Below are 25,266 nucleotides of genomic sequence, written 5' to 3' on the forward strand. Positions count from 1 at the left end.
AATATAGTAATCATTTTTGAATGAATTCCTGCCAAAAAATTTTGCCATGGGGTTTTTAGCTATAGCATCTTAAAACTATTGTTAATTCCAGAACTGCCTGACCTTAATGAATATGGCATTTTTAAGAGACAGACAGCAGAAGAAACTGTTTCTGTGCTTCACTGTAAAAATAAAGGTAGTTTTGTTGGAGATGAAAAAATATTATTGAGGAAAACTATTATGAATACAGTGGATAATGTACAGAAATACTTTTTAAAGCATCCTATGCACTTAAAGGAGAATGTAGCCTTTTTGCTTTAATCTTTTGCTGTTCTAAAGTTAATTTTTATAAATAAAAACATTTAATAAGGAGTAGGTTGTGCAAAATAATTTAATTGCTTTGATTAAAATGACTTCAGCAGTTCAAGAGAGTCAGGAGAAAACCTATGGAGTTCTCCCTCCTGGGGCAAGTTCCTACATGAAATAGGAAACTTAAGCTACACGGAGAAGGCTAGAACAGCACAGAGTATGGTAACAAGCAGAATAAAAAATATATACAGGAAACAGATGCATGAATAATGGATTTTTTTTTCAGTTAGAGGTGTTAAACTGCTTTATGATACAATAACCTGTTTATGTTGTCTTTATGCTCATCTTTAAAATATTCTCTTTAGGGTGTGCTTTTCAGTATGTTAAGTGGCAGGTCTTATATTTATTTGTAGAAGAGAGCATATTTGTGTAAGGAAACGTGCTCTTAGATTTAGGCTTTATTAACTTAAAAACAAAAACACCTGAGAGCAGAAGATAGACCTCCTTAGCCTGTTTCCCATAAGAATTTAGAAAGCAGTTTGGAGTGAAAATATCTAATAGAAATGAAAGCTATTGTATGTAATGTGAGCACAAATGAATTTTGTTGATAGGAGTTGATATTTGTGGGGTTCTGTGGTGGAAGAAGTAGATGTTTTGTGGGTCACTTTTATCCTCCTCATGAAAATCTGTGGATAATTCCTAAGTCTGGCAAAATTTCCAAGGAAAATCTCATTGAAATGGCACACAGTCTATTAATTGTGTATGCTTATCAGAATATATATTACATTTATTCTATTGAGGCAAATGAATTTTTTATCCTGAAAATAACAGTTGTATGCTTTCTTGTTGCAGTTTCTTAATTGCTTGTATGAAACTTGGATTCTCCCAGTGCTGAATATAAGACCCCAAAATGCTTCAGGTTTTACCATCTTAAACTCACTATTTATCTTGAGGCTGACTTAATTAAAATATTATATACTCTGGGGCATATTAAACATGGCAATTTATTGTAATTCTTATTAATGGAGTGTATTTAATGAGTTTTCAGAACCAACTCCTTCCCCTGCAACACACAATGTTGATTTTTATTGGGTGCATAGAGGGAAACATGCAGATAGTTTGATTTTCAGGAGGTGCCCAGCACTGACAGCTGCCCTTGGCTCCTGCAGTATTCAGGCAGAGAAATGCTGCCCCTTTGCAGCTTGGCAAGCACAGGGTAATTCCTCCCTTCCCTCTCTGCTTCAGTTTCCACAGAAGTGTTCTGGACTCGAGCATAAAATAATGCCAGATTCTGCTTGTAGCTTCAGCTTTTTGCATTGATAGAGTTCTAGCAAGTATTTCTTCATCTTTTTTGCATTGATAGAGTTCCAGCAAGTATTTCTTAGTTGTTATGGATGTTGTTCATTGATGGTGTCTGCCACAAGGTGTGACAGTACATAAACACATTTATTATCTGTCTCTCTTGAACTGTCTGCACTGCCTAGTTAACATCTCTTGCCAGAATTGTTAGCTGCTTTTTTTTTTTTTTCCTTTTTACTTTAATGGGTGCACTATTAGATCTTTGTTAGTTACTTGTGGCTGCTCTGAACTTCTTGTTACTCAGTAAAAAATACAACTCTCTTCTGAAAGCAATTGGGAAAATAAAGCTGTAAGGTGCAATTTTAAGATTAATATTAGTCTGACCATAACCAAGAAATCACACAGATTGAGAGGAATTTCAGTATTATTGTCATATTCTTAATGTGGGGTGGCAGAGCCTTTAAATATTTCTGGTAGAGTAGTTAATACAGCATGGAAGTTTGATATTTGTACAGTTTGTAAAGGAATTTGAGGTGTTACCCTATTTTGACTTCAGTTTTCAAGTATGCACTGGTGCATCATTAATCATAGGAAATGCAAAAATAAATAATATAGTCCCTTTGGATTTTTCATGTGAATACTTACCTTTTCCTTTTTTTGTATATACAGTTGAGGTATTTAGGTAACCCCTAACCTTTTGCTTCAACAAGGAGGTACAGTATAAAAATATTACCACAGTCTTCATATGAGCAGTTCTCTCTAAGAAAACCTCTAGATGAATATTTATTGAAAAAAAGCAAAGTTGCAACACAGAATGACTTAGCTTGGCCTGAATATTATATTTTAGACCACCAGTGAATAAAATTAAAAGCACATGGATTTTGAATAACTAGAAAAGGTTGTAATTGATTAGCACTGCATGAAAGTATTGAAGTGGAGTGAGTTTTGATTTGTGAATGGTCCTATTCAATAGAGATTAATCCTGTATGTTTGATAAAATCTTAGTGCCCCTAATGAGATTTTTTTTCCTCTCCCAGTTTATTTAACCACCAGATACTCTGATATTCTCCTAACAACCTGGAACATTTTCATCTTACTGAATTTTACATTGGTGTAGTTGATTTAAAGAATGTTGACTATTAATAGTTCATTTGAGGCAGCTAATTAAACAGATCAGTGCCTACAGACCTTGTAAGTGATGAAGAGCAATCCTGCAGGGTTTGGGGCTTTCAGATAACGGCAGCCTCTGTGCGAAGCTGCAGCTTTCTTAATGCACGTGAGAATACTCATTCCTGCATAGTTTTCAGTATTATTATTATTACTGTTATTTAAAAATCCTGGTGTTTTAAATTATATTTTATGCAAAGAGCAGTGATTCCTGAGATTTTGCTTAGCATTCACAATAGTATGAATACGTTAAACAGAGCTGGAACATACAGAAAACTGCTTTCTATACACAGATAATGCAAAAGGATTTGTTTCTCTCTTTATCAGTCTCCTAATTAAAATTAAACAAACCCCTTAAGATTTCCTACCGAACAGTAAAGCAGATGAGAACTGAAATTTACAAAAGGTTTGGCATTTTTTGATGAAGAAGATACTGAGGAGTGTTTTAATATAAGCAGAACTTGAAGACTTTAGATTTACTATATCTCCACTGGGATCAGCTTCCAGAAATTACATGTGAAATAATTGATTGAATTATCAGCTAAACAGGGATCCTATTTCCTTCTTTCATTGGATTCTTCTGCACAGAATATAGTTGAAGATGCCTTTTCCTATTTTCCTATTTCAAAATTTTAATTGTTTTTGGAGGCATTTGAGAACGTTTTCAGTCTCTGAAATACTTCGAGTTAACAATATTTTTCAAATTTTATACCAAATATGCTGGGTTTTTTTCAAATTTTTTTTTTTTTTTTTGCATAGTGTTTATTTTGAGCCTTTTTTTTCCCTTCAGATGTTATGGATATAAATATAATAGCCTTTGCTGAAATGAATCCCGTTAGATTTAAAAGCCTGAGAAGGTTTACACAGGCTCAATGCAGTCAAAACCTGTGTATAAGTGGCACAAGGTAGAGAAAATCTGCATGTGAAACCCGGAATGTAGTTAATTAAAATGTACCAAATTGGAAAGGATTATTTGTGTTTGCATGAACTAGAAAAGGATCCTTCCACTTTGCTACTCTTTTTTTCCCCTTTCATATGAAGTCAAAAACATATAGATAAAAATGAGTGGAATAAAAGCTTTCAGGAATATGTTAATGGCACAGATTAGCAGCCATGCGGGTTAATCATAGCTGTTTTCCTGCCCTGTTATAACTTGTCATTATGTTTCATCAGTTCAGTTTTGAAGAGAAAAAATTAAACTCAACAGTCCTGAAAGGAATAAGGTAGAGATGGGAAGAGAATGATAGTACAGAAAGGAAGAACAGATCGTGCATTCTGAGGTGCTGCTGCATCATTGAACGGCAAATTCATGAGCAGCTTGGGTATTTTGGCTTTTTTTTTTAAACAATAAATTCTGCCTCCTTTTTATAAAAGTGGGTTTTCCAAAATTTGGTTTTAGCTCAGGTTACACTGCTTACACATTGACAGAGCTGATGAGATTTTGTAGTTCCTGCATCTATTGTTTGTGTGAAAGTGAAATTCAGGTATCCAACCCTATTTAGTGAAGTTCAGGAAAAGTATTAAGCACAGTATCACAGTATTTCCCAGTGGCTTTAAGAATTATCAGAAGTAGGTGAATTAAGCAGTCAGACTTGGTGTTTTGATAATTTTAGCCAACTAAATTTCTTCTAATCTCTTTTGGAAGTAAAAGCAAAAGAAAGTCCCTATACATGTAAACTGTATTTCCTGTTGTAAACACTGGGATAATGTGGTCTGGCTATGCTTCTGCTGTGCTTTGCTCCGACACCAGTTTGGGTAGAAAAGCTGCTTTGCCGGGTCTGTGTTTGCATTTCAGCTCAATGTTCAGGGTATTACAGCTGCATGACTAGCCACAGGTCATGTTATCTCATCTGGTATCTATAGGTCATATATTAAATTGGTCACTCTCCTGCAAAAAGCAATTTCTTCATTTCTGTTCCTATACCTGGTCTCAGAGCTTCATGTGCTTAACTGGGAACCAGTCAAAGTGTGTGAAGTAGGAGGGGTAAAAGGCACCCCAGTCACTGCAATAATGGGGATGTATGTACTGGAAATGCTTCTAGCATTGTTGTTTTTCATAGGAGGGGGGCAAGGGAGGGAAAGAAATAGGTTTAGCTACAGTCCCAACATAATTTCAACATGACGGACACCATTAAAAAAATCTTGTAAGTTTTCACTTTTTTTTTTTCCCCTAAAACTTTCAGAATTTTCAGTTAGCCTGTCTGAACTGCCTCAGTAAAAGATGCTTTGAAAAAATTTTGTGACTGTACTTCTTGCAGTTCATCAAGTGTGATGATAATAAAGCATTTCCAGTACACTTTAAAATATAACTTCATTTACTTACAGATAAATCAGTTGACATCTTATTTGATTCTATTTAGTACTTGCGACTGAGATGCTCTCTACTGATTTGAAGTCTCTGAGAGCATGAAGCTTTTCAAAGTAAGCAAAGACAGAGGTGCAATTTTATAGTGTATTTATGAGTTTTATGAGCATTTATATGTACAGTGCATATAAATAATTACTTCAGTATATACATATATGATTTCTTAAAGGAATCTGTGTTTACAGTTCAGAATATTGAAGTAAATATTTGGCAGTGCTCTTCTACAGAGTTTTTTACATCCCACTTTGAATTAAACTTAAAATTCAGCAGCATGTTAGATCATGTATTTTTTATTTCATAGCTTAGTATTTTAATGCATGAATGTTTTGCCTTGTTCATAATAAGTGTAATGAGAAGAATTTGCTTTTACAATTGAATATATTATCAAACAAGCTTTGCTGTGAAATGAGGGCAACTGAGGACTAGAAAACTGCAGATTTACAGTGATAACTTCATCTGAGATATATGTGTAAAAATGAGTTGCCTGGAACAGTGATAGGGCAGTTTTGGGTAGGATAGGCTGCAGTATGCTACACACTACTCATTTTCATCAGGTTTAGAGAGCAAGCAGTCTGAACCCTGTGATTTAAGTCTTTTACAGTGTCTTTCGTTAACCACTCATAGTGGATATATCTAAAAGTGTTACCAGAGTTCTTAATGAGATTTTCTGAGCTGCTGTTGATTAACTCACTAATTGCTTTATCTTTTGCCCTGAGATAATATTAAACATTTTGCTAGATCCCATTAGGCTCTTTCAAATTCATGCAGCTACACCTTGACCCCGGTGACAGCTGAGCACACCTGCTGTCAAACTCTCAGGACCAACTTCCCTTTGCTCAGCTTGCCAGCTAACAAATTTGTTCTTATATCGCAGAAGCTATTTACAGTTACTTCCCCCCAAAAAATACCCCTTAACAACCAGGTATACTATTTCAACATTCTAACATCCCATTCAGCATTTTTTTGCTTAGATAACTACAACCAGTATTGTTCAAAGGAAGAAAACTCTCGACAGTGAAAAACAGAAGCTCAAATATTGCAGAACTTACCCCAAAAGAAGTTTTGCTGACATGGTGTCACTGAACTGAACAGGCTGTTTGATGCCATAGTCCCTCTCGGTTCACGCAGAGCTTTCACCTTCTGGTGCAAATACTTCTTGGATCCTCAAACTGAAAACACAAACCATAGCCAAACCTTGTTTTAGTTTTACTGTGTCCCTGGATTGCAAAGACTCTATAGTTGTTTTTTTCTCTGTCAAAAAATTGTGTAGTGCTGGTAACATGTGAAAAGGAAGGCAACAAAACAAAAAAAAAAGAGAATGAGCAAATATTTGAAGGACCTACTATTACTGCATAGACTGTGGTTAGAGAGCACTTACTGACTCTGTTGGTCTCAGTGGCTGGTAGTGACCTGCGGAGATTAACCATTTAAAAACCAGAGACTCCTTTCTGTCCTCCTGGAGAAAGTTTGCACCGCACTTGTGGTTCTGTGGTTGTTTGTGAGGCGAATGAAGCATTCACACAATCCAAAAAAGCAAAAGCTTTAAAACTCCTTTTTTTTGCAAGCACTGTTACTGGAGCGAGCGAGTCATGTGGCTGTGACATCAGAGGACTCCAAGTAGGACTGCCTACACTGTGGCTTTTTCTTTCTCTCTCTCCTTTTTTTTTTCCTTTTCTTCTTTTTTTTTTTTTGTTTTTAAATTTTTTTAAAATTTTCTTTTTATATTTTGACAAAAGTCTCATGTAAGGCCTTTCCTGGCATTCAGAGGGACATAGCTTTTTAATTTTTGTGACTCATGAGGCTTTGGAGAGAGTACAAAATGCTGTAAGAGCCCAAACTTCTGTACAGTTAAAGCATATGGACAGCAGAACTTTATTTGTACTCTCAGTTCAGGTTCCCCCCACTCTTCTTCCCCCTCCTTTTTTTTTTTTTCTTTTTTTTTTCTCCACCCATCCCTCTCCCTCCTTTATTATTGTGTCTGTGGAAAAGTGAGCAAAATTGGCACAAGTGGCTGTGTGAAATTCTGAACAACAGTGATGATTTACAATAATTTACATCTTTGGATTGTATCACGATCTTGGGTCTGCTTCATATTTGCTGGGTGGCTGGATTCCTTCTGTTTTACTTTTTCTCCTTGTCGTCTTATACTTGTGAATCTGTAACTCATTGTAAGAAACTTTACCTTTCCTAAGGTCTAGTAGCAGGCTGCTTGTTGGGGTTGTGTTTTTCACTGTAATTGGCTGTCACAGAAGTGTTAGTCTGGGGATTCCTTTGCAAATCTTAAATCATGTCTGCCTTGCTTTGCATGCCTTCAAAACTACTTGGCAGTTTTATGTGATGCAAATTAAGGGCAATTATGTTTCTTTTATATTTGGGGCAAAATGTCATTTGGATATCATAACTGCTTGTGTGCTGCAGCCTGGGAGTGATGCTTTGGAACTCCAGCGTTGGGAGGATTTAACGTGGACGTTGTGTAACAGAGTGAGCTGGGAGGGTTTGGTTGTGCTTACATTAATTCCTTATTATAGTTCTGTTGTTTAAGGGAAATAGAACAGTCTTAAACTTTTGGGGGGACTATAAATAACTTCATTCACCAGTTAATGTTAACACTTAGTTTTAAAATGAAACATAAATTTGATGCATATGTAAGGCTCAAATACTTAATATCATCTGTGTGCATGTGTGTGTGATATTTTTTTATATGCTTAATGTATTGTAACTTTGACTTTGATTGTGTAACATAAGCCCTGACTGTACTGGTACAGAGTGGGTTAACAAAAGCAGTATTTTTTTGTTTATAATAGAGGCTTTGAAATAAATTGCAAAATGCTGTGTGTAGTAAGGAGTAATGTGCACAGACAATGTGTATTAGTAGTCTTGATTTGCTCACTCAGATTCAGAACAAAATTGGAAACATCTTTGAGAAAGTATCTCATTTTTTGCCTCTTTGGACATTATATCTAGAACTTTTCATATTATCCTGATTGTACCACAGATGCACTGCAATTTTAAGTTTTAGCTGAATGAGTTTAATGTTTTTCCTTTTTTTTTGGTCATTTTTTGAGGGGAGCAAAAGAACCATGTAAAAGATTTCCTAGATATAATTTGGCTTTTATTTGTAAAATAAAATACATATCTTTGATGCTGCCATCCCTCCTTTTTTGTTTTCCTCTTTGTCCTGAGCTTTCTTGGTTAGAAATTGGCCAGGAATTGTGTGGTATGAAAGCTGGAGGTGTGGGTGGGAACCAGGTTCTCGGGTTTTTTGGGATGAGACAAATGAGAAGACTTTTTCAGTAAAAAATAAATGGTTTTGATTTTTGTTACATAATTATAAAAAAATCATAGATCTTCATAAAAACTTATTTCATAATAATTATTGTGAGGTAAACTGCATTGTTCTTCATTCAATACTTTGAGAGTTATTACATGTTGCCAAACTTAGAGAATTCTACCATAAAATGAAAAAGAAAGGTTCTACAAAAAACCTATTCTGCTTTAAAATAAGGGTTATATTTAATTCTCCTATTTATGAATTGCTTTTATTATTGTTTACTCTGTATGGTTAAAAGCATCAATGAAGAAATATTAAGGATATCAAAATAATGGAAAGAATACTAATCTTTTCATATACAGATTATATTTGTATGCAATAAAGTTTTAATCAACTTTTGATGCAGCAAAAGCTTTTGGAGGTTGCTGCCTCTTATTTGGGGAACTCTTAAATTCTAAGTTTGGAGTTTTCAGCTGCAGTTACACATTGAAGGTATTGATCAACTCCTATTTGATGGCAGGTATGCGCAGTATTTTTAAATAGTAGATAACTGTTGTCCTGACCTTAAATACTTTTTTCCATTGATAGGAAAAAAGTTGTTTAATTTTCAAAACTTTGCCCTTTATTTTTAGTCATACCTTTAGTATGACAATATTGAGCTTCCTACAGAATTCTGAATATAAAAATTTATTGCATTGAAGTGCTGTTCTCACACTTTCTCCAGAATGGCTTTTTCATGCTTTCACTTGTGTATGCAGAGTTATTCTCTAACTTTGGATCTGATACCTTTATGATTTTTTTTTAACTTTTTTACCTGTTCAAATCAAGAACACTACAAAGAAGTCTTCATCTAATAAAGCAAAAGCCATTAAAAGCAAATAAGCAAATTCTATAACTGAGTAATCGAGGTGTAGTTTGTAAAAACTGGTACTGATAAAAATGCAGGTTTTTTTTAAATATAGAAACATTATAAAGCAAAATTTTGAGACCAAATACCTGTGAAACTGGTGGTTGGTGGTGTCTTTTGGTATAGTTTGCACTTCTGATGATGCAGATGCAAGAATCCTGAAAATCCACTGTGTAAATCAGTGTCTTGATTGTAGACTAATGCTTGACAGGCTCTTGTTTAAAGGTAGATCTACAAAAAATGGAAGTTCACTTCTGAGTTCCACAGGGGATGCTTTGAGTCCCAATTACACTTACAAAGGAAGTATTATGCTAAGGAATTTCTCTGGTAAACTTTGAGCTTGATCTTTGATGACAAATGAAATCTAAAAGTCAATTGTAACGCAACACCAAAAGATAATTATATCTTCCACTGTTCTTTAAACGTGTTTTGGAACTTTTAAGCTATGCTCTATTTCCAAACATTTTGCCTTATGTCACTCAAAAGTTCATCCAGTGTATAAACAGTGTGATGCCCTGCTGAAAGTTTATTTGTACTTAAATGTTTGCTTCTATGCTACAACTGGAATGATATAAATACTCTGCTTAGAGCAGTGTGATGACAAACTTGTTAGATTGCATTTCATTACAAGTTTTACAATATATACAATAACAAGATGCTGATTTTTATAATTCAGAAAGTCCTGGTGCAGTTTCCCCAGATGCAGGTATTCTCTGTAGGTGTTGTTAACGTATCTGTTTCCACGAGAGCAGGTTTTCTGCTGTAAGTGAAACCTCTTTCCTTGGCTGTGTTTTTCAAACTGAGGAGTAATTATAATTTTTAGAGGAAGAAAATCGTGTTTTCTGTAGGTTCCCAGCCAGTACATTTAAAATACTGTTTGTTTTCAAATACTTGCATATTTTGGAAAACTTCTGTTGTTAGACTTGGGTATTTTGTAGGCTTCTCATTTCCATTATCTCTGCAAGAGTAGAGTATGTTGATACCACTTTATACTAACCTTTTAAAGCAAAGACTAAAACTTCCAGTTGATTAAAAAAATTGCAACAGCAAGGATATTTCAGCATTCCTTCATTTTAAAATGGTTCTTATTGCAAGGGTAGCAGTGAGCATGTGAGTGTTACTGCTGCCTTTCTTTCTACCTGCTGCCTAAGGTAAGATACGGTTTGAAGTGGATGTTGCCTGGGACCATTAATGTAGAAGGGGAAAAAATTGCTGTTACCTTTCTAGGGTAAATAAGTGTTGTCTGTTTTTTCTACAGTGCAGTCAGGCTACTGAAGATCACATTAAACCTTAAACTGAACTGTTGTTTAAATTAAAAAGATGGTCATCTCTTAACCAGTGAGTACATCATGGCATAGCAAGTAGTCAAAAATTGTTTTCATTCACTTTGTGTTGCCACTTCTCTCACTTCTTCATATCATAGCAAAGTTATTCTCCAGTGAAATAATCTAGCCCCTGGTCAGGCTTTGAATAAGGGGCTGCATCTTAATAGTCAGATGTGTCTCATCTTGATTCTTCCTGCTCAGGCTTTTTTTTTTGACAAGCATTTTTTTCCTTGTGTTCCTAGGTCTTGTGGACTGCACAGGAACTGAGAAAAAAGTCCTTTTGATTAGATGCACCCATTCTAAACACTCAATATATGGTGCTTAAGATCATCCTAACTTCCTAGTTATTTTCTCCTGTCTGTATTTTTTTTCTTTATTTTTTTTTAAGTCAACTTGCAGAAAATATGGGAAACTTGTCTCATATAACAGCTGAGGATGTGGCTAGGTTAAGGCAGGAAACTGCTACCCACAATGCAATGTTACATACACTACCACTTAATAAAATTTATTTCAAACATGCTACTGACAAAACCAAAGAAAAATAATATCCTAACTATGCTAGTTAGTACACTAAATATATCTAGGGAAAAGTGAAAGTAATCTCTCTAGAGCCTTTCCTGCTTCTAGGATACAATGCTACTAGTAGTTAAATCAGAGCAGATCTCAGCAGTTAAAAGCAGTGACCTATTTTTAGAAAATATTCATATTTCTCTGGAAATTAATTATTATGTGCCTTCTAGTAACAGTCAAAGTTATTTTATGTGAACAGAATTCAGATAAAGTCTCTTCTTAGTTTTTGTGGTTGGCAAAATATCCCCTTAGGTCATTTTAAAACTTGCAACTTTTCTTGCTTCATCCCATTTTCACTGAATCTTACTTTTACTGTAGCCAAGCAGCCTTTTACCTCTCCTTCCCACTTTTAATCTCTTTGTAGCTTGGTGTGAAAATTTTCCATGTCATTCGTGGGAAAGGAACTGAAAAGAGGAAAATTCACTTTCCTGAACCCTGAAGATTTAGGAGTTCCAGTTATTTTATTTGATTGCCTGCATTTTGAAAAATGTAGCAATTTGTGAGAGGTAAATAATTAGGTTAAATTCTAAGATAAATTTAATAGACTCAAATCTTCTGTGAATATTTCCAAATATCAGACGGAGATGCATATGAGGTCACTGAAGCTGTGCCACAAATGTCTCGAAAGTCTTGTTCTGGATAGATTCTTGTTTCTGTTTGTTTTTAAATGCATGTATATGAAGGGTGATCCTCTTACAGAAGGGTTTTGAAGCGCTTGCCTCTCTAGTTAGAGAACACTTATCAAGAACAGCTGCTGTAGTGCTGTGGATCCTATCCATGGACTCATGGTGGTCTGCTGAACAACGTTCTTCAAGTTTGACAGGTGAGACAGAGACTCTCCAGTGCCACTGCTTTTGGATGAATCTAGCTGTGGTTGGAGAAAGTGCATCTTGCCAAAATATATGGGTAAGACCACACACAGTCTTTAAAATAGTTATTGTAAGCTTATTTTTAGGCAGTATGTCTTGACAGTTCTTTTATTTGCATGCCGGTTTCACTGCTGCTTATAGATTTTTCATTTATTTTAGTAATGGCAATTGCAGATTTAGATCTATGTTTGTAAAGCTTCTGCACAACATTTACACTGGAAAAATACAGACTTGCTACTTTCAAACCTCAGTCAAGATTAGAGAACAGATTTTAAAAGATATTAAGACTGAGTATTTACGCTCTTCAGATTTGGTGTCATTGTTTTTATATTCAACCCCATTTTCAGGGGCATAGTTCAGCAATAAAACTTTGCTTCTGGTTTTAAAGTTATACCAATTTTAGTAGCTTCTGTGCTTGTATAAGTCTGCAGCAATGTCGATTTAGGACATGAAATGAGTTCAGTAAGTAATAAAAACGAAATGTATTTTTTTTTTAAAATTGCATACTTACTAAATACTGAATTTAGAATCTGTACTTTATATGTTATAACTACTGAACAGTATTTTTCATGTATACTTTAATATGTAGAATATTCTTTGCATTCTATGTGCCTGCTTCAACAGTTGGCTCCATAATGTGTATTTAAAATATTGTGTGTTTAACTGACAGTGTGGAAGGGGGTTGCACCCTGTAGAATTTGAGTAAACAATACCCATTTGCTAACTTTCAGAGCAGATGTTTTTTTAATACTCCAAGAGAAATTAAATATAATACCGAAAAGTAATACCATAAATCATTCATTGGGTAGTGATGCTTAAAAGTTATGGATTCAGAACATGTTTTTTTCCCTAGTTCTGTATTTTCCAGATTATCTTGCATAATTAATGCATGACTATTTCTCAACAAAACATTACTCATTTTTTATTACTTAACATTGCATAGGACCGTTGTTTATAGCACTGGACTTTACAGACAATTAAGGAAATAGTCCCTGCCCTGAGGAATATACAATTAAATATATGCAGCCAGCCATTTAAGAAAAGTATGAAAAAGATGGAGGGGAAAACCCCATTATAATGAACAGCAGTAAAAAATAAGTGAAGAACTTCATGAGGAAGGGCAAGCAGTTAGTTGTAATTTTATTATTAACTTTCTCCAGATATTCTGCTATAAAGAGTATTAGTTATTTGTATTCAATTGACTGGTCTTGTTTTCTGCTTGAACTTGACCATGATGGCTGATCATCATGGTTCCTTCTCTATATTTTGAAAAAAAACCCCAACCCCAAAACAATTACTTATGCAGTGATTCCACAGGGAAATATTTTCTGCTCTTTGTGATTCTCACTTAAGTTTGAGATCCTCAGTACTGTACACAGTATTTTTTAGGAAAAAAAAAAAAGGGAAAAATCAGGTACTTCCATCCTGTCTCCTGTTCCTCGTCATGTGCTTTTTCTTTCCTTCTTTTCTTTATTTAATACCTGGATTTGCTACTTTTTCACAGCTTGTCAACAGTCTAAGTCTAACAGTCTAAGTTTAATTACTTTCCCTTGTAATTAAAAATGTATTGTGGTTTTGCGTTGGAGGAGAGATCTGAGTATCATTCATGAGAGAATTGAAAAGAGGTTGAGAAAAGAATGGAAAGAATAAAATTGGAAGGAGGAGATTTAAAAAGAAAACCTTGGGTTTTAATCAGCTTTAACAGTATGGCTCCCCTTTTGTAGTGAAAGAGTACTGGAGGTGAGGAGAAATGAAGATACTGGAACAGGATGAAGAACCAGAAGATGAAGCCCTTTTTCTGGGGACAGCAGACATAGGAGAAAATTGCCCTCTGGTCTTCCAGGCCATGTGAACCCCAGTTTGTTCTGAAATAGCCAGTTCAGAAATGCCCAGCTGTGCTCAGTGTGGTTCCTTTGAAGGGAATCGGATTGTTTCTTTATACCACTTAAAAATGGTCTGTGGAGGTGTGCCTGAAGAATTCTAGAACCTGAGGGATGTTGGGAAGATTATGGGAGATGTTTGTATGAGATTTCCAGTGCCTGATGTGTTGTGTCCTGGAGAGTTGGTTGATTTTTCAGTTGAGGAGGAGAAAGCAGGCAGCATTTATAGACAGTCTGTTCAATGTTGGCCAGATAAGCAGGTGTCAGTTCTTTTTAATACCTTTTTTTTGTCATGCCTTGAGTAACAGACTGCTTAGTAACTGAAGGGTGGTAATGGAGAAGAAAAATAAAAAATGAATTGCAATCATTCCTTCCACTCATACCTCTTCCTCCTCTGACCTTCCAACCTCAAAAGTGAGGAAGCTGGGCTGTTTTTGGAGAGACCCCGTGGTTTGGTTGCCAGAATCCAGACCTGTAGCTTGTAAGATAAATAATGCAAGCTTTGAGGAAATATTCTGTGTGGATAGGACAGTATATGTGTTGCTTATTAATGCTTAGCTATTTTATCACTTTATCATTTATTTCTGTTCTCTTTAGATGGATAAATAATCATTTGTTTTTAGAAAGTAAATCACTGTCTGTGTTTGTTGTCTCCATGAGGGAAGTGCCTAGGAAGCAATCCAAGGAATCAGTTCTGTGGAATACTGACAGTTGGCTAAACAGAGTTCTTTTAATGTGGAGCCCCAGCGCATAATGAAAGTAAATTGTTACATTTCCATTTCAGAACACACAGGTTCTGGGTCTGCTGCTTGTCTGTATGTAGTCTGAGGCGTCAGAGATGCTAAGTAGAATGAAATTCTGTGTTTTGGCACAAAATGATGCAGATGGGCTGTTGGTGTTGCCTATCTGAGGATAGGCTGTAGCTCTGAATGGGCATGGAGCACCTCATTTGTTTTTGGGGCTGAATGGTCAAACTCCATTGGTGAGTGGAATTGGAGTGTGTTGGAACAGGAGCACTAAAACACAGTGATGTTGGAAAATTCTGCAGTCACAAGTTGATCCAGCCTGAAAAACAGGTAGTGTTTGCTTGTATTTTCTAAATTCTCTCCTGCAATCATTCTGCTTTTGGAATGGTGTTTCAGTTGTTCCAGGCCTAAAAAGACTCTGGAATCAAGGTTATTACTGTCTGAAGATTAGTTCAAGAAACAAAGCAATCTCTGTTTTGTGTACCTGCACGTTAATTGGTTATTTTTTGGATGGAGTAATTTGGCATTTGAAAGAAATCTTTATTTGAGGCGTATGGGATCTGTATTCTAGATTATTTCAGATAACACTTACTTTGTACTAAAATCCATTAGATGAGGTTGGCTGCAAGAGTTCTGTCCTCTGTGGCACTTGTCTCCTCTGGATTCCATAGTCTGTAATTGTGATGCCAGAGCAGCTCCCTGTAGCCAGACTCTTAGTGTATTTTGGGAACCCATGGGGATGCAAGGCTTGATGCTACCAGACTGTTGTTTAAGCTCAAGCAGTGCTCTGGGCAGTTGTGGCTTTGCCAAAACCAATGCTGAAGGAAATGTGGCTTTTTGTGAGCCAGAGTTCATTCCCATGACATGGGTTTTGGGGTTGGGGCCCTCAGAAATAACTGTAATCTCTGAAAAGTGTAAAATGTAAAACATTTATCTTTCACAGTTTGTGCCTTTATGTCTACATAGTAGAGTATATCTAATTTTAAGAATAAACCTCTATAATTGGGATTTGGGAATACCACACAATATTAAATTTATTTTGTCATCATTATCCTGTTCATTTGGTAAAATTACTGATTTTCCTTTCTTCAAAGTCTTTTAAATTACTTTTTTTTTTTTTTTTAACAAACATCTAAATGTTTTGTTGCTTTTTAAGTCCAGTTGTGTCCAGTGTGAGTTCGAAGCAGCTTTGCAGCTGAATGTTTATATTTCAGTTTTGGGAAAAATTATACCAGTCTGTTCAGAAATGGAGTATGTGCAGTAGTAAGTGGCATCTTTACAAGCTAAACACAATGATCAAAGTGCTGAAGAAATAACAAATTTAGTTGTCTTTTGGACAAAATTATAATGGAATAGCCTTTGGTTTGTCATTTAGCTTTAACATGATTTATTTTTCTTCTCTTTTAATTGAAGAACAAATCCAATTCATAACTGAATGCAATTCAATCTTCTCATTTTCTGATGTGGGTAGAAAATATCCGTTTTATCTGTGCATAGAAGCTACAGTAATTCAAGCTTTATTTTTCCTTTTGAATAACTGAAATAAACTTAAAGAGCCAGACTTGAGTATGCCCAATTTTTTTAGAATTCATGAATTTTACAGAACAATTACTTTTTGAGTGCTTTTCTGTTCTGCTCTCATCAGTACCTATTCCTAGGTTGGACATGTGACAGATACACAGTGAAAATAATAAAGATTTTCTGTAAGATTGCCTAATTGTTTAGTGGCAGATTCTGAAGAACTTACAAATAGAACTATTGCCATCTAATAGGGTGGATTTGGGTCTTTTCCTTGTTTGTTTTGTTTACCTGTTTTTCCTTGTATTTGTCTTCCTCTGCTAAAACAGTAAGCTTAGCTGAATTCTAGATGAAGAATAAGTTGAAGTTAGCACAGAAGATCTCAAATTAGGGTTTTCAGTGACCATCCTTACAGCCCAACTGTATTTGGTGCATTATAATGGTGTTAATTGATTGCAATTTTTTTTGTCATCTCTGGAACTCCTGACTTATTGCATGGAAGGAATGCTGCTCACTTCAGAGTTGGTTACTCAGAGATTTTCTCATTACTGATTGCTCATTCTGTGGCTGTTTGCCATCTTTCCTGCACAGCATTCAAACTGCAGTATGGAGAATTACTAACTTTCATGTGCTCTGCTGGCTCATGTCACACTATGAGAATACTTAACAAATGTTAATTATGTTATTCTCTTCACAGTACTCTGGGGAGAAATATGTTGCTGTCTGTGTCAGATATATAGCTTGGTTGGGGCTATGCAGAGAATAAAATTAAAGAAAGTAAAAGACAAATATAACCCCAAATTTCTCAGTCATTGTACAGCTAGAGGGTACTTGTTGTGAAAATGCTTAGCTTTGTCTCTACATCTTTTTAAGTTTAACCAGTTCATTTTGTCAGTGATGGATGTGTGAACTGCTAAAATCCAATACCATGGCTTAAACAAGGAGTGGATAATTATTGATCACCTCTGAAAGGGGGCACAGCTGAATGGGGTGTTCTGGTCTATTGTGATGTTTCTGTTTTCTTGTACATAGATGAGCTTCATTGCTTGTGTGTTCCAAACATAAAATTGGCAGTTTGGAACTCAGCATGTCCACTATTATGATCAAGAGCCTGTGCAACCTTTTATAGATTCCAGTGGAGACCAGATTTCATCCCAATACTGGGAATGATTGATTGAGGCTACAAGTCTCCTGCACCTGAGTACCAGAGTATTATGTGGCCTTAACACCTGACACATTGATTATGTAGTTGTTGGGTAAGTTCCTGTTGAAAATACATGGTTTTGTTCAGCTCTTCACGTGCCTACAATCTTATTTAAATCATTGTTACACTCTAACTCCATTTTATGTAAATATTAAAAAAAAACCAAACAAAAAACCTGTGTTGATAGGAACAGGCCTTATGTAGCATTAATAAATAAAGACCTTTCTTAATTGTCTAAACTTAGAATCAGAGAAATTTCAATCCAACGTCTGCCCAGTGGTTTGGTGGTTTTCATTGGCTTTGCGTAGTCACTTGAACTTGGCATGCATCTATCCTGGCTTGATTATTTCCTTCATTTACCATAAATCAGGAATTATTGTGCTAAAGTTACTGCAATTTTATGAAAGTAAGAGCTGTAAAAAAACAGAGACTGTTGTAGTGATAAAGGGCTGTGATCTGGTGCCTGAGAGATGAGATTAGACTCCTATGTGAACCTTCAGGCCTTGAGGTAAATTGTGTAAATTGTGTTCTGTCTTTCAGTTGGACATCTGTAAAAAAGTTTTGTTTTTTCCTTAAACATCAACAAATTTATTTTTGAGGGCTGTTCAGATGCCACTGATGAGGATCACAGGAGCACCAAGATTAACTGAGTTTGCCTCTGCTGCATTTGATAGAATCTTTAGTCCCCTGTATGTCTGAGGAACAGAGAAGGCTGGATGATACTTTGCCACGAAAGTGAGATTTACGCTACTCAAATGGGTGAAAAGCAAAGTAATACTATGGGGTTGTTTAAAATTTTCTCCACAATCAGCATTGAGGAGCATTTGTTTTGTAGAATATTAGTGTCTTTCAATTGGTTTCAACCCCTTAATGCAATCTCTCACAAGTTTTCTGATGCATTTCTTCCCACTATCACTCTTCATATCCTGGGAAATGCGTGAGTTAGTTGGAGAAATTGCTAGTGGCTATGGTACTGTTGTATTTCTGGATTTATGTTGCTACTGTGTCTGTGTCTCTTGGGGGTTTTTCAAATTTAAGAAGGGTGCAGAACATAAGCAAGTGTTCTACTTAACCTTGTCAATTAAACATCACCATGGAGTCATCAGGGTACAGACACTGCCTGTCCCCCATGCATCTCTCAGTATAACTAATTTCTTTGTTAAGAAAAAAAAAATTGGGGCACTTACAAATCTTGTATAAAACTAGACATTTCAACCGAGATCAACATTTTGTTGTTCAAAACAGGATAACAGCTGTGACTTTGTAAGCTACTGTTAGTGGTTTTTAGAAGCTAATTTGTCAGCTTGCTGGCATGCTGAGCTCATTTGCTGAAAGAAGTTGATGTCATCTCCCATCTCGTTCTTTGTCAGAGATCAGCGTCTCCTCTGCTTTAACCAGTGAATCCCAAATAGAACATTACAGACCAGGGCTGTTTGCCAGTGGCATTAGTTTTCTGTTTATGTAACTTCAATGTAGAGCTTTCATGACTAAACACAAAATTCAGCTGTCATATGAGAGTTGATCACCCCTTTTATCAGTATCTTCCATCCATGATATTTGGCTCCTTTCTGTGTACTTTGAATTAAAAAAAATATGCAAAGAGCAGAAATGTTTATTATTTTCAAGTATTGCCACTTAATTTATTCAAACAGCATTCTGTGTGGTTTATTACTGCTTGTTCCTCAACTAGCACAAAGTCAGGACTTATTAATGACTAAAAATAAGGTTTCTTGGAAGAATGAGTAACTGTCTAAATCAGTGCTTATCAATAAAATGTTAATACAGGACATTGTTTCAACACAAAAGTGTTTATAATTACTGTTGAACATCCTTGTCAAACTGCAAACTGACATATTTTCAGGTTCTGTCTTACTGCTAAGAAATAATTGCAACACTGTCAGGGAATTTTTAATGTCAGTTTTAATCTTCTGATAAATTACTCAGTGGCTATTTAGTAGCCTCAGTAGCCATACAATATGTAGTGGGATATAAAGAAGAGATCCTCTTTTGTTAGACACTGGCCAAATAAAAGGTGAGAAGTGTAAGGGTAGGAGTATTTAATTTTTACATTAGAGGAAAGTGACTTGCAAGGTCTGCTAAGGATCTTCATACAATCATAAAATATCCTGAGCTGAATGGGACCCATGAGGATCATCAAGTCCAACTGCTGGCCCTGTACAGGACAGCCCCAAGAAATCCTCACTTCTCCATCCTGCAGAAGCCAAAAAGCTAATGGCAAAGTTTTTTAGAGAGTGAAATGATGATTGTAGAGTCACCCAAAGATTGCACAGAATTGAGTGTGTGACGAAACAGGTGAAATCCATTGCTGATAAACCCACGTGAGCTCTGTGCTATTAATTGTCATAGAAAAAGATTCATGGAGAGCTCTAAAAGAGAACCTTAGTAGTTCCCAAAAATTGATTGGGTAAATTGATGAATTGGATTTTAGAGAAACTGAGAGTATCGGAGCATAACAGTGTTACTAATAGTTCTGCTGTTGTATTCATCCAGGTATTAAAAGCAATATTCTAGAACTGAATGAATTCTGTACAAGGAGAAGCTAAACTGGCAGGGTGCCTAAAAGCCTGGGAAGACACAACTGGGAGGGGAATGTGATAGAAATCTGGAATTATGAGGAATGCAGCGAAAGTGAATGGAAACAATTATTTCCCTTTTTCATAACAAAAAGTAGGGGTACCTAATTAAATTATCAGATGGCAGGCTTAAAATGAATACAAGGAAGTAGTTTTTTAACAGTGCATAATTAAAGTGTTGAATTCGTCAACAAGGCGCTGAAGAAGCCAAAAATTACTGTAGTTTGCAAAGGATTAAGAGGAGATCGTGGAGGTGAAGTTTATCTATAGCTATAAAACACAGTTGTCTAGTCATAACCTCAGGCAACACTTTAGGTCTGTTGGAGAGAAAACCAAGGAGGGGTTTTCCCTGAGCATTCAGTACTGGCCTTTATGGAGGGAACTTGATCTCTGTGCAGATCCCTGTTCTAAAGGGTTTGTGTATAGATGAGCTGATAACAGCACTGACATTATAGTGCTACATGCTGTGTACCAGGATATTACCGTGGGGAAAGTCACCAAATCTTCAAAGATCTGATCTAAGTGTGTAAATGAGGAAGTGCTGTAAAATCAGGGTGCAGGAACTTAAAACTAAGTGCATATGCCTATAAAGGTAAGTGGATTGTTCTTCTGTGGAAGTATTTTCAAAAGTGTTTAACCTCAGTAGTATTCACCAGCTTTGTAATTTATTGATCACCCACACGTTAATATTGCACAGTGAATTTTAAAACAGTCAAGTGCTTCCCAGTTCTATTTTATCAGGTTGGTCACTGATCCGTTCTGATTTTCGCATCTAAACTCATCTTTATTTTCTTAACATTTTTAAGCCTGTTTCTTTGATGATATTTTGTGCTCCAGTTGTTATCTTTCACTGATTTTTCCTGGTCTTCCTGGAAGAATTGGCCTAATAAAACCTGTATGACTGTCCTCAATGCAGCTATCCTCTATGTGTTCTAAACCCAAGGATTCATATGTGACAAATTACTACTTCAAAAAGTCTGGAAAATGCTGGTGTTAAATAATCTGAACCTTAATCTTACAGAATCATGGAATGGTTTGGGTTATAAGGGACGTCTTTTTCCAGCCCCTACTGGGGGCATGGATACTTTCCACTAGACTGAGTTGCTCCAAGCCCTGTCCAATTTGGCCTTGAGCTCTTCCAGGCATGGGGCAGACCCAGCTTCTCAGGGCAACCTCTGCCAGTCCTTTTCTGCAGGATATAGCTCCACTGAAAGATGTGTCAATACCTATGGTAGTAAGGTTACTAAAATTCTATTAGTTCATCTAAAATGATTGACTTTTGGGAAGATAATTTGGTGTATTTAGTGTATCCTACTTTTTTTTTTTCCTAAAAGTGTGCTTTGATGAATCTCTTTGGGCATAAATTTGGTTCCATGTCATCCTTGCGTATGAAAGAAATTTAAGCCTTAAGGTGTGCTTAATAATGAGAAAACTCCAGTAGCATTTCAAAACATGACATCATAGATGTTAGTTAGTAATGTCTTAACATGCTGGACAGACAAAATGTACTCAAATCAAAACGTGCATATCTGGTTCTAAGCACCTAATTTGAGATTTTTTGTTTCTTTTGGTTTTACATCCAGTATTTATCATCTTAGATTTCAACCACACACTGTTATATATGCCTGAGGGTGGAATTTGTACATCTCTTTATGGAGTAGCAACACAAAAAATGATGACATTGCCACCTGGACTGATTTATCCTCATATTGTCACAGATGTATGATGATACTATTCAAACACTTAGTATTTGCTTTGTCAGACATTTCAACACAGTAAACTAATAAATCTAGTTGAACTTCTTCTGTAAGATTGATCGGTGCAAATATATCTAATCTTATCTAAAACATATTCAGAACTCAATTCAAAAATGTTGGTGCCATGTTTGGGGGTTGCAGAAGGACCACACATCTTGTCAGTGCTTCTTTATTTGTTGCATACAAAGCAGACCTGTTTTCCCTGAATCTTGATTATTTCTAGTGTTAGGAGGTAGAAGTTTCTAACTTCCTCTTTCTCATCCATTAAAGAGTAGCAGTTTTGTGGTCTGACTGATTTCTGCATCACCAGGCGATCATGTAAAAAGCCTTGTACTTGTCACTTGCTAATGAGGTGCTGAGCTGCTTTTCCTTTCTGTTCTTCGATGAAAAATGGAATATCTGTAGTAAAACAGGCTTACTTGTAAGCTCTTCCTTCTTCTCCTGCCTATGAATGACCCCATCCCCAAAGAAGTTTTTAATATGGTCCATTGATTTTTTTTTCCAGGTTTTTGTTTCACCAAGTGACATGGAAAATTCAGATCAGCACAAATGTATTTTTATATTTTAGTAAAGGCTCTGGGATTGGATAATAGGGTCAAATTTGTTGTATGATTACCTGTCTACTCAGTGTACATGCATGTTTATCTGTGAAGGTGGTGGAGGAAGACAGTAGAAATGAAATTGTTATTTTTTTTTTCTTGGTGAAAAGGAAAATGACATTTATTTTGATGCCTAGACTTTATGGGCTTTCTCAGTGTCTGATGTTACTGTAGTATATGAACTAATAGCATATATAATCCTCTCTTAAACAGCAAATTAATTTTGATTTTGCCAGAAGTTGTTACATTTTTCATTTACTTAATTGTTGCAGCACTGTGAATATTTTGAAAGAATGTAAAACTGAAACCACTTCATCCAGATGTGCCTGCTGATTGCTGGAAAAGCCTGGAGTATGGGTTGAGCCAGACAATTAGCATAATATTGGCATATGTGGAGCATCATTAGTAGTTCCAAATAAGTGTCATGCAAATATGTGTTTGGGCTTTTTCTCCCTAGAAGTAGCAAGTAAATAACTTTGTTAAAATGTAAGCAAAGTGTTTAATTGGGAGGAATTTGTCATGTTATAACAAACCCATATTGAGGCTCTTGTTCATGTATTTCAATATTTTGCCTATAGCAGGACCAGAACTGGTTACTTAGGAAGAAACTAAGAATTGTTTCTTAGCAAGGGGACAGATGTGCAATTGCCATCTCATATGAGGGGAAAAACCCCACCTGACCATCAGTCGGTGATTTGGGTTTCTGACATCCAAACATGTTTCATAAGTTACATATAAGAGGAATTTAGGAGTTCTTTAATTCAAGTCTGTGAAGTCTTTCTGCTTTCCAGGGCCAGGGCATGCAGCTGATGTACAACAAAACTGTATCTCGTGGGTTTGATGCTATCCCCAAAAGCTTCCGCAGTGGCAGAGGGAATAGTTCTGTAACGCTTCGACTTATGGCCCTACCATCATCTCATGTTGACTGAATGATTTTGTATTTTGTTCACCACACTGTTGATTCACATTGATATCAACAAGGAGAGATTTGTTTTTAATGCCTGTGCTGTGTTCAATGTTTGAAAATACCCACAGATCAATGGTTTTTGCTGTGAATGCCAACAGAAGTGTCTCCTTTGCAAAACTGAGTGCAGTCTTTCCACTGGATGAAGAGGAGCATTTAGTGTGTTTTGCCTCTGAAACCTTCTGTTACTTATAATATTTTTTAACCTCATAAAGTTGGATAGGGTTTTAAAAACACTGGGGCAGTTCTAGTTCCAAAACCTTTTGGGTCTGATGCTGAGGGCTGCTCACTGCCTTCAGTTCCAGGACAGTGGATGTCTGAACCTTGCTGGTTTTCATTACAGTCTTCCCTGGACCAGAGGATGGCTCTTGTTAAAGCCCATGTCCCTCCTCGGTGGTAAATCTCTCAGTGATGGCAAAAACTTCTGTTGTAACTCTTAAGTACATTTTATTTCTGGTGTTAACCAGGCATGAATCTCCTCTTCCTGTTCACTTATGGCTGAATAGTTGTAAGAGGGATTCATTTCATTAACTTTACATTTCTGCTTGTCAGCATATGCACCTGAGCGAGTAAGCATAACCTTCTTTCTATAGCCAGCAGCGAGAAACAAGCAATTTTACGTAGTGATTCCCTTGAAAAGAAGGGTCTAAAATCAGTCAGATGAATCATAACATGTTTCTCTCCACTGCCCTGGAAGGAAGCAGAGACTGACTCAGGCATTTTGCCCCCCACCCAGAAACATCACCCACAATGTCTGTGTTCCACCCTGAAACTGAGGGAGAGCTGGACCAGGAAGTGCAGGTTGGTACTTGGATTTTACCATCAGACTTTTTGCCATAAAATGTGTGGTGCTGTACTTATCACATGGTGTTTATCTCTGGAGTGGGTCTTTGAGTAGTTTTTCCACTCTTTTGTGTGACTGGTACATAATAGTGTTATTGACTTCAAACCTTCTTTTCTAAAGTGTAGCTTTATCTTAATCTCAGATATGCTCGATTTTTTCTTCTTTTTAAATGTGCTGGCTTAATTTTTTTTCTTAGGATATGAGCACTTTTCTTACAGTTTAGTAAAAATTGAATTTATTCCTCTGTTCCATTTCCATACCATGTTTGTAGCATTAAAGCTTCTTAAATAAATACAGCTAAGAATTTTAAATTTTGTTAGGGTAATCTGTGTCATCTTTCTTTTTCCTTTGGTAATTAAAAAAACCCCAAAGAAATGAAAATAATTCATCAGTCAATCCTAGGGCCTTAAGACATTCATCATGTTTCATCTCTGAAGCAGATCCTGCAGCAACTTTTGTAAATGAGCATCGTTGCTTGTGGAAGCAATTCAGTGAGGCTTGGCTGGGGAAGGAACATCTCCTGAGGTATTGCAAATGTAAGAGCAGCTCATTGAAGAGACTCTTTCCCCAAGAGAGAAACTACACCCAGCTTACAGCACTTTTTTAGTTTATTGGAACTTCTGACTTTGTGATCAGACCTTGGGTTTTTGATGTCTTCAGAAAATCTAATATTAGTGATGATTTTAGTGACTGCAGCTTCAGTTTAACTGAGTTCTGAGCTAAGGGAATAGCTTACCTTTCCTTGTAAGCCTCTCCTCTCTTTCTGCCTGTGGATGGTGTGTTCCCCCTTTACCAAGCTTGTGATTTAGATGTCAACCTCAATTTCTCAAAGATTTACCTCAGAACAATTATGGCATATCTTGCTGCTAAACAATTTGCAAGATAACAGTATTTTCTTCAAACTTTTAAGTCAAAGTTTAATGTCTTGTGATTTATTTTAGTTAACTCTGAAAGAAGTTGATTATTTTAGATTTTTTTTTTTCCTTTGGCGTGTGAACTCCTTTGGACATGTGTCTGTGCAGTTTCTTTGTACTCTGTGATTGGGGCATGAAAGTAATCTTGTGATAATAAAAATTAAAGGCCATTCCAAGAAGAATGA

The 25,266-nt window shown here is 36.0% G+C and overlaps 2 protein-coding genes across 4 annotated transcripts in view; one reads left to right on the plus strand and one right to left on the minus strand.

The window, feature by feature from the left end:
• Window positions 1–6,632, minus strand: part of RUNX2 (RUNX family transcription factor 2) — a 214,841-nt gene extending 208,209 nt beyond the window's left edge. The window contains exons 1-2 of one of the 2 annotated variants that reach the window (XM_059469211.1): window positions 6,498–6,632; window positions 6,169–6,288 (exon numbers count right to left, since the gene is read on the minus strand). In XM_059469211.1, coding sequence (XP_059325194.1) covers window positions 6,169–6,226 — 58 coding nt within the window. In that variant the 5' untranslated portion in view covers window positions 6,227–6,288; window positions 6,498–6,632. Of the gene's footprint in view, window positions 1–6,168; window positions 6,289–6,497 lie in introns of those variants that run through there. The other variant, XM_059469212.1, reaches the window with a different exon arrangement.
• Window positions 1–25,266, plus strand: part of SUPT3H (SPT3 homolog, SAGA and STAGA complex component) — a 254,555-nt gene that overhangs the window by 32,725 nt on the left and 196,564 nt on the right. The window lies entirely within an intron of this gene.

This window comes from Ammospiza nelsoni, chromosome 3 (assembly GCF_027579445.1).
Source record: "Ammospiza nelsoni isolate bAmmNel1 chromosome 3, bAmmNel1.pri, whole genome shotgun sequence".
Lineage (NCBI taxonomy): Eukaryota > Metazoa > Chordata > Aves > Passeriformes > Passerellidae > Ammospiza > Ammospiza nelsoni.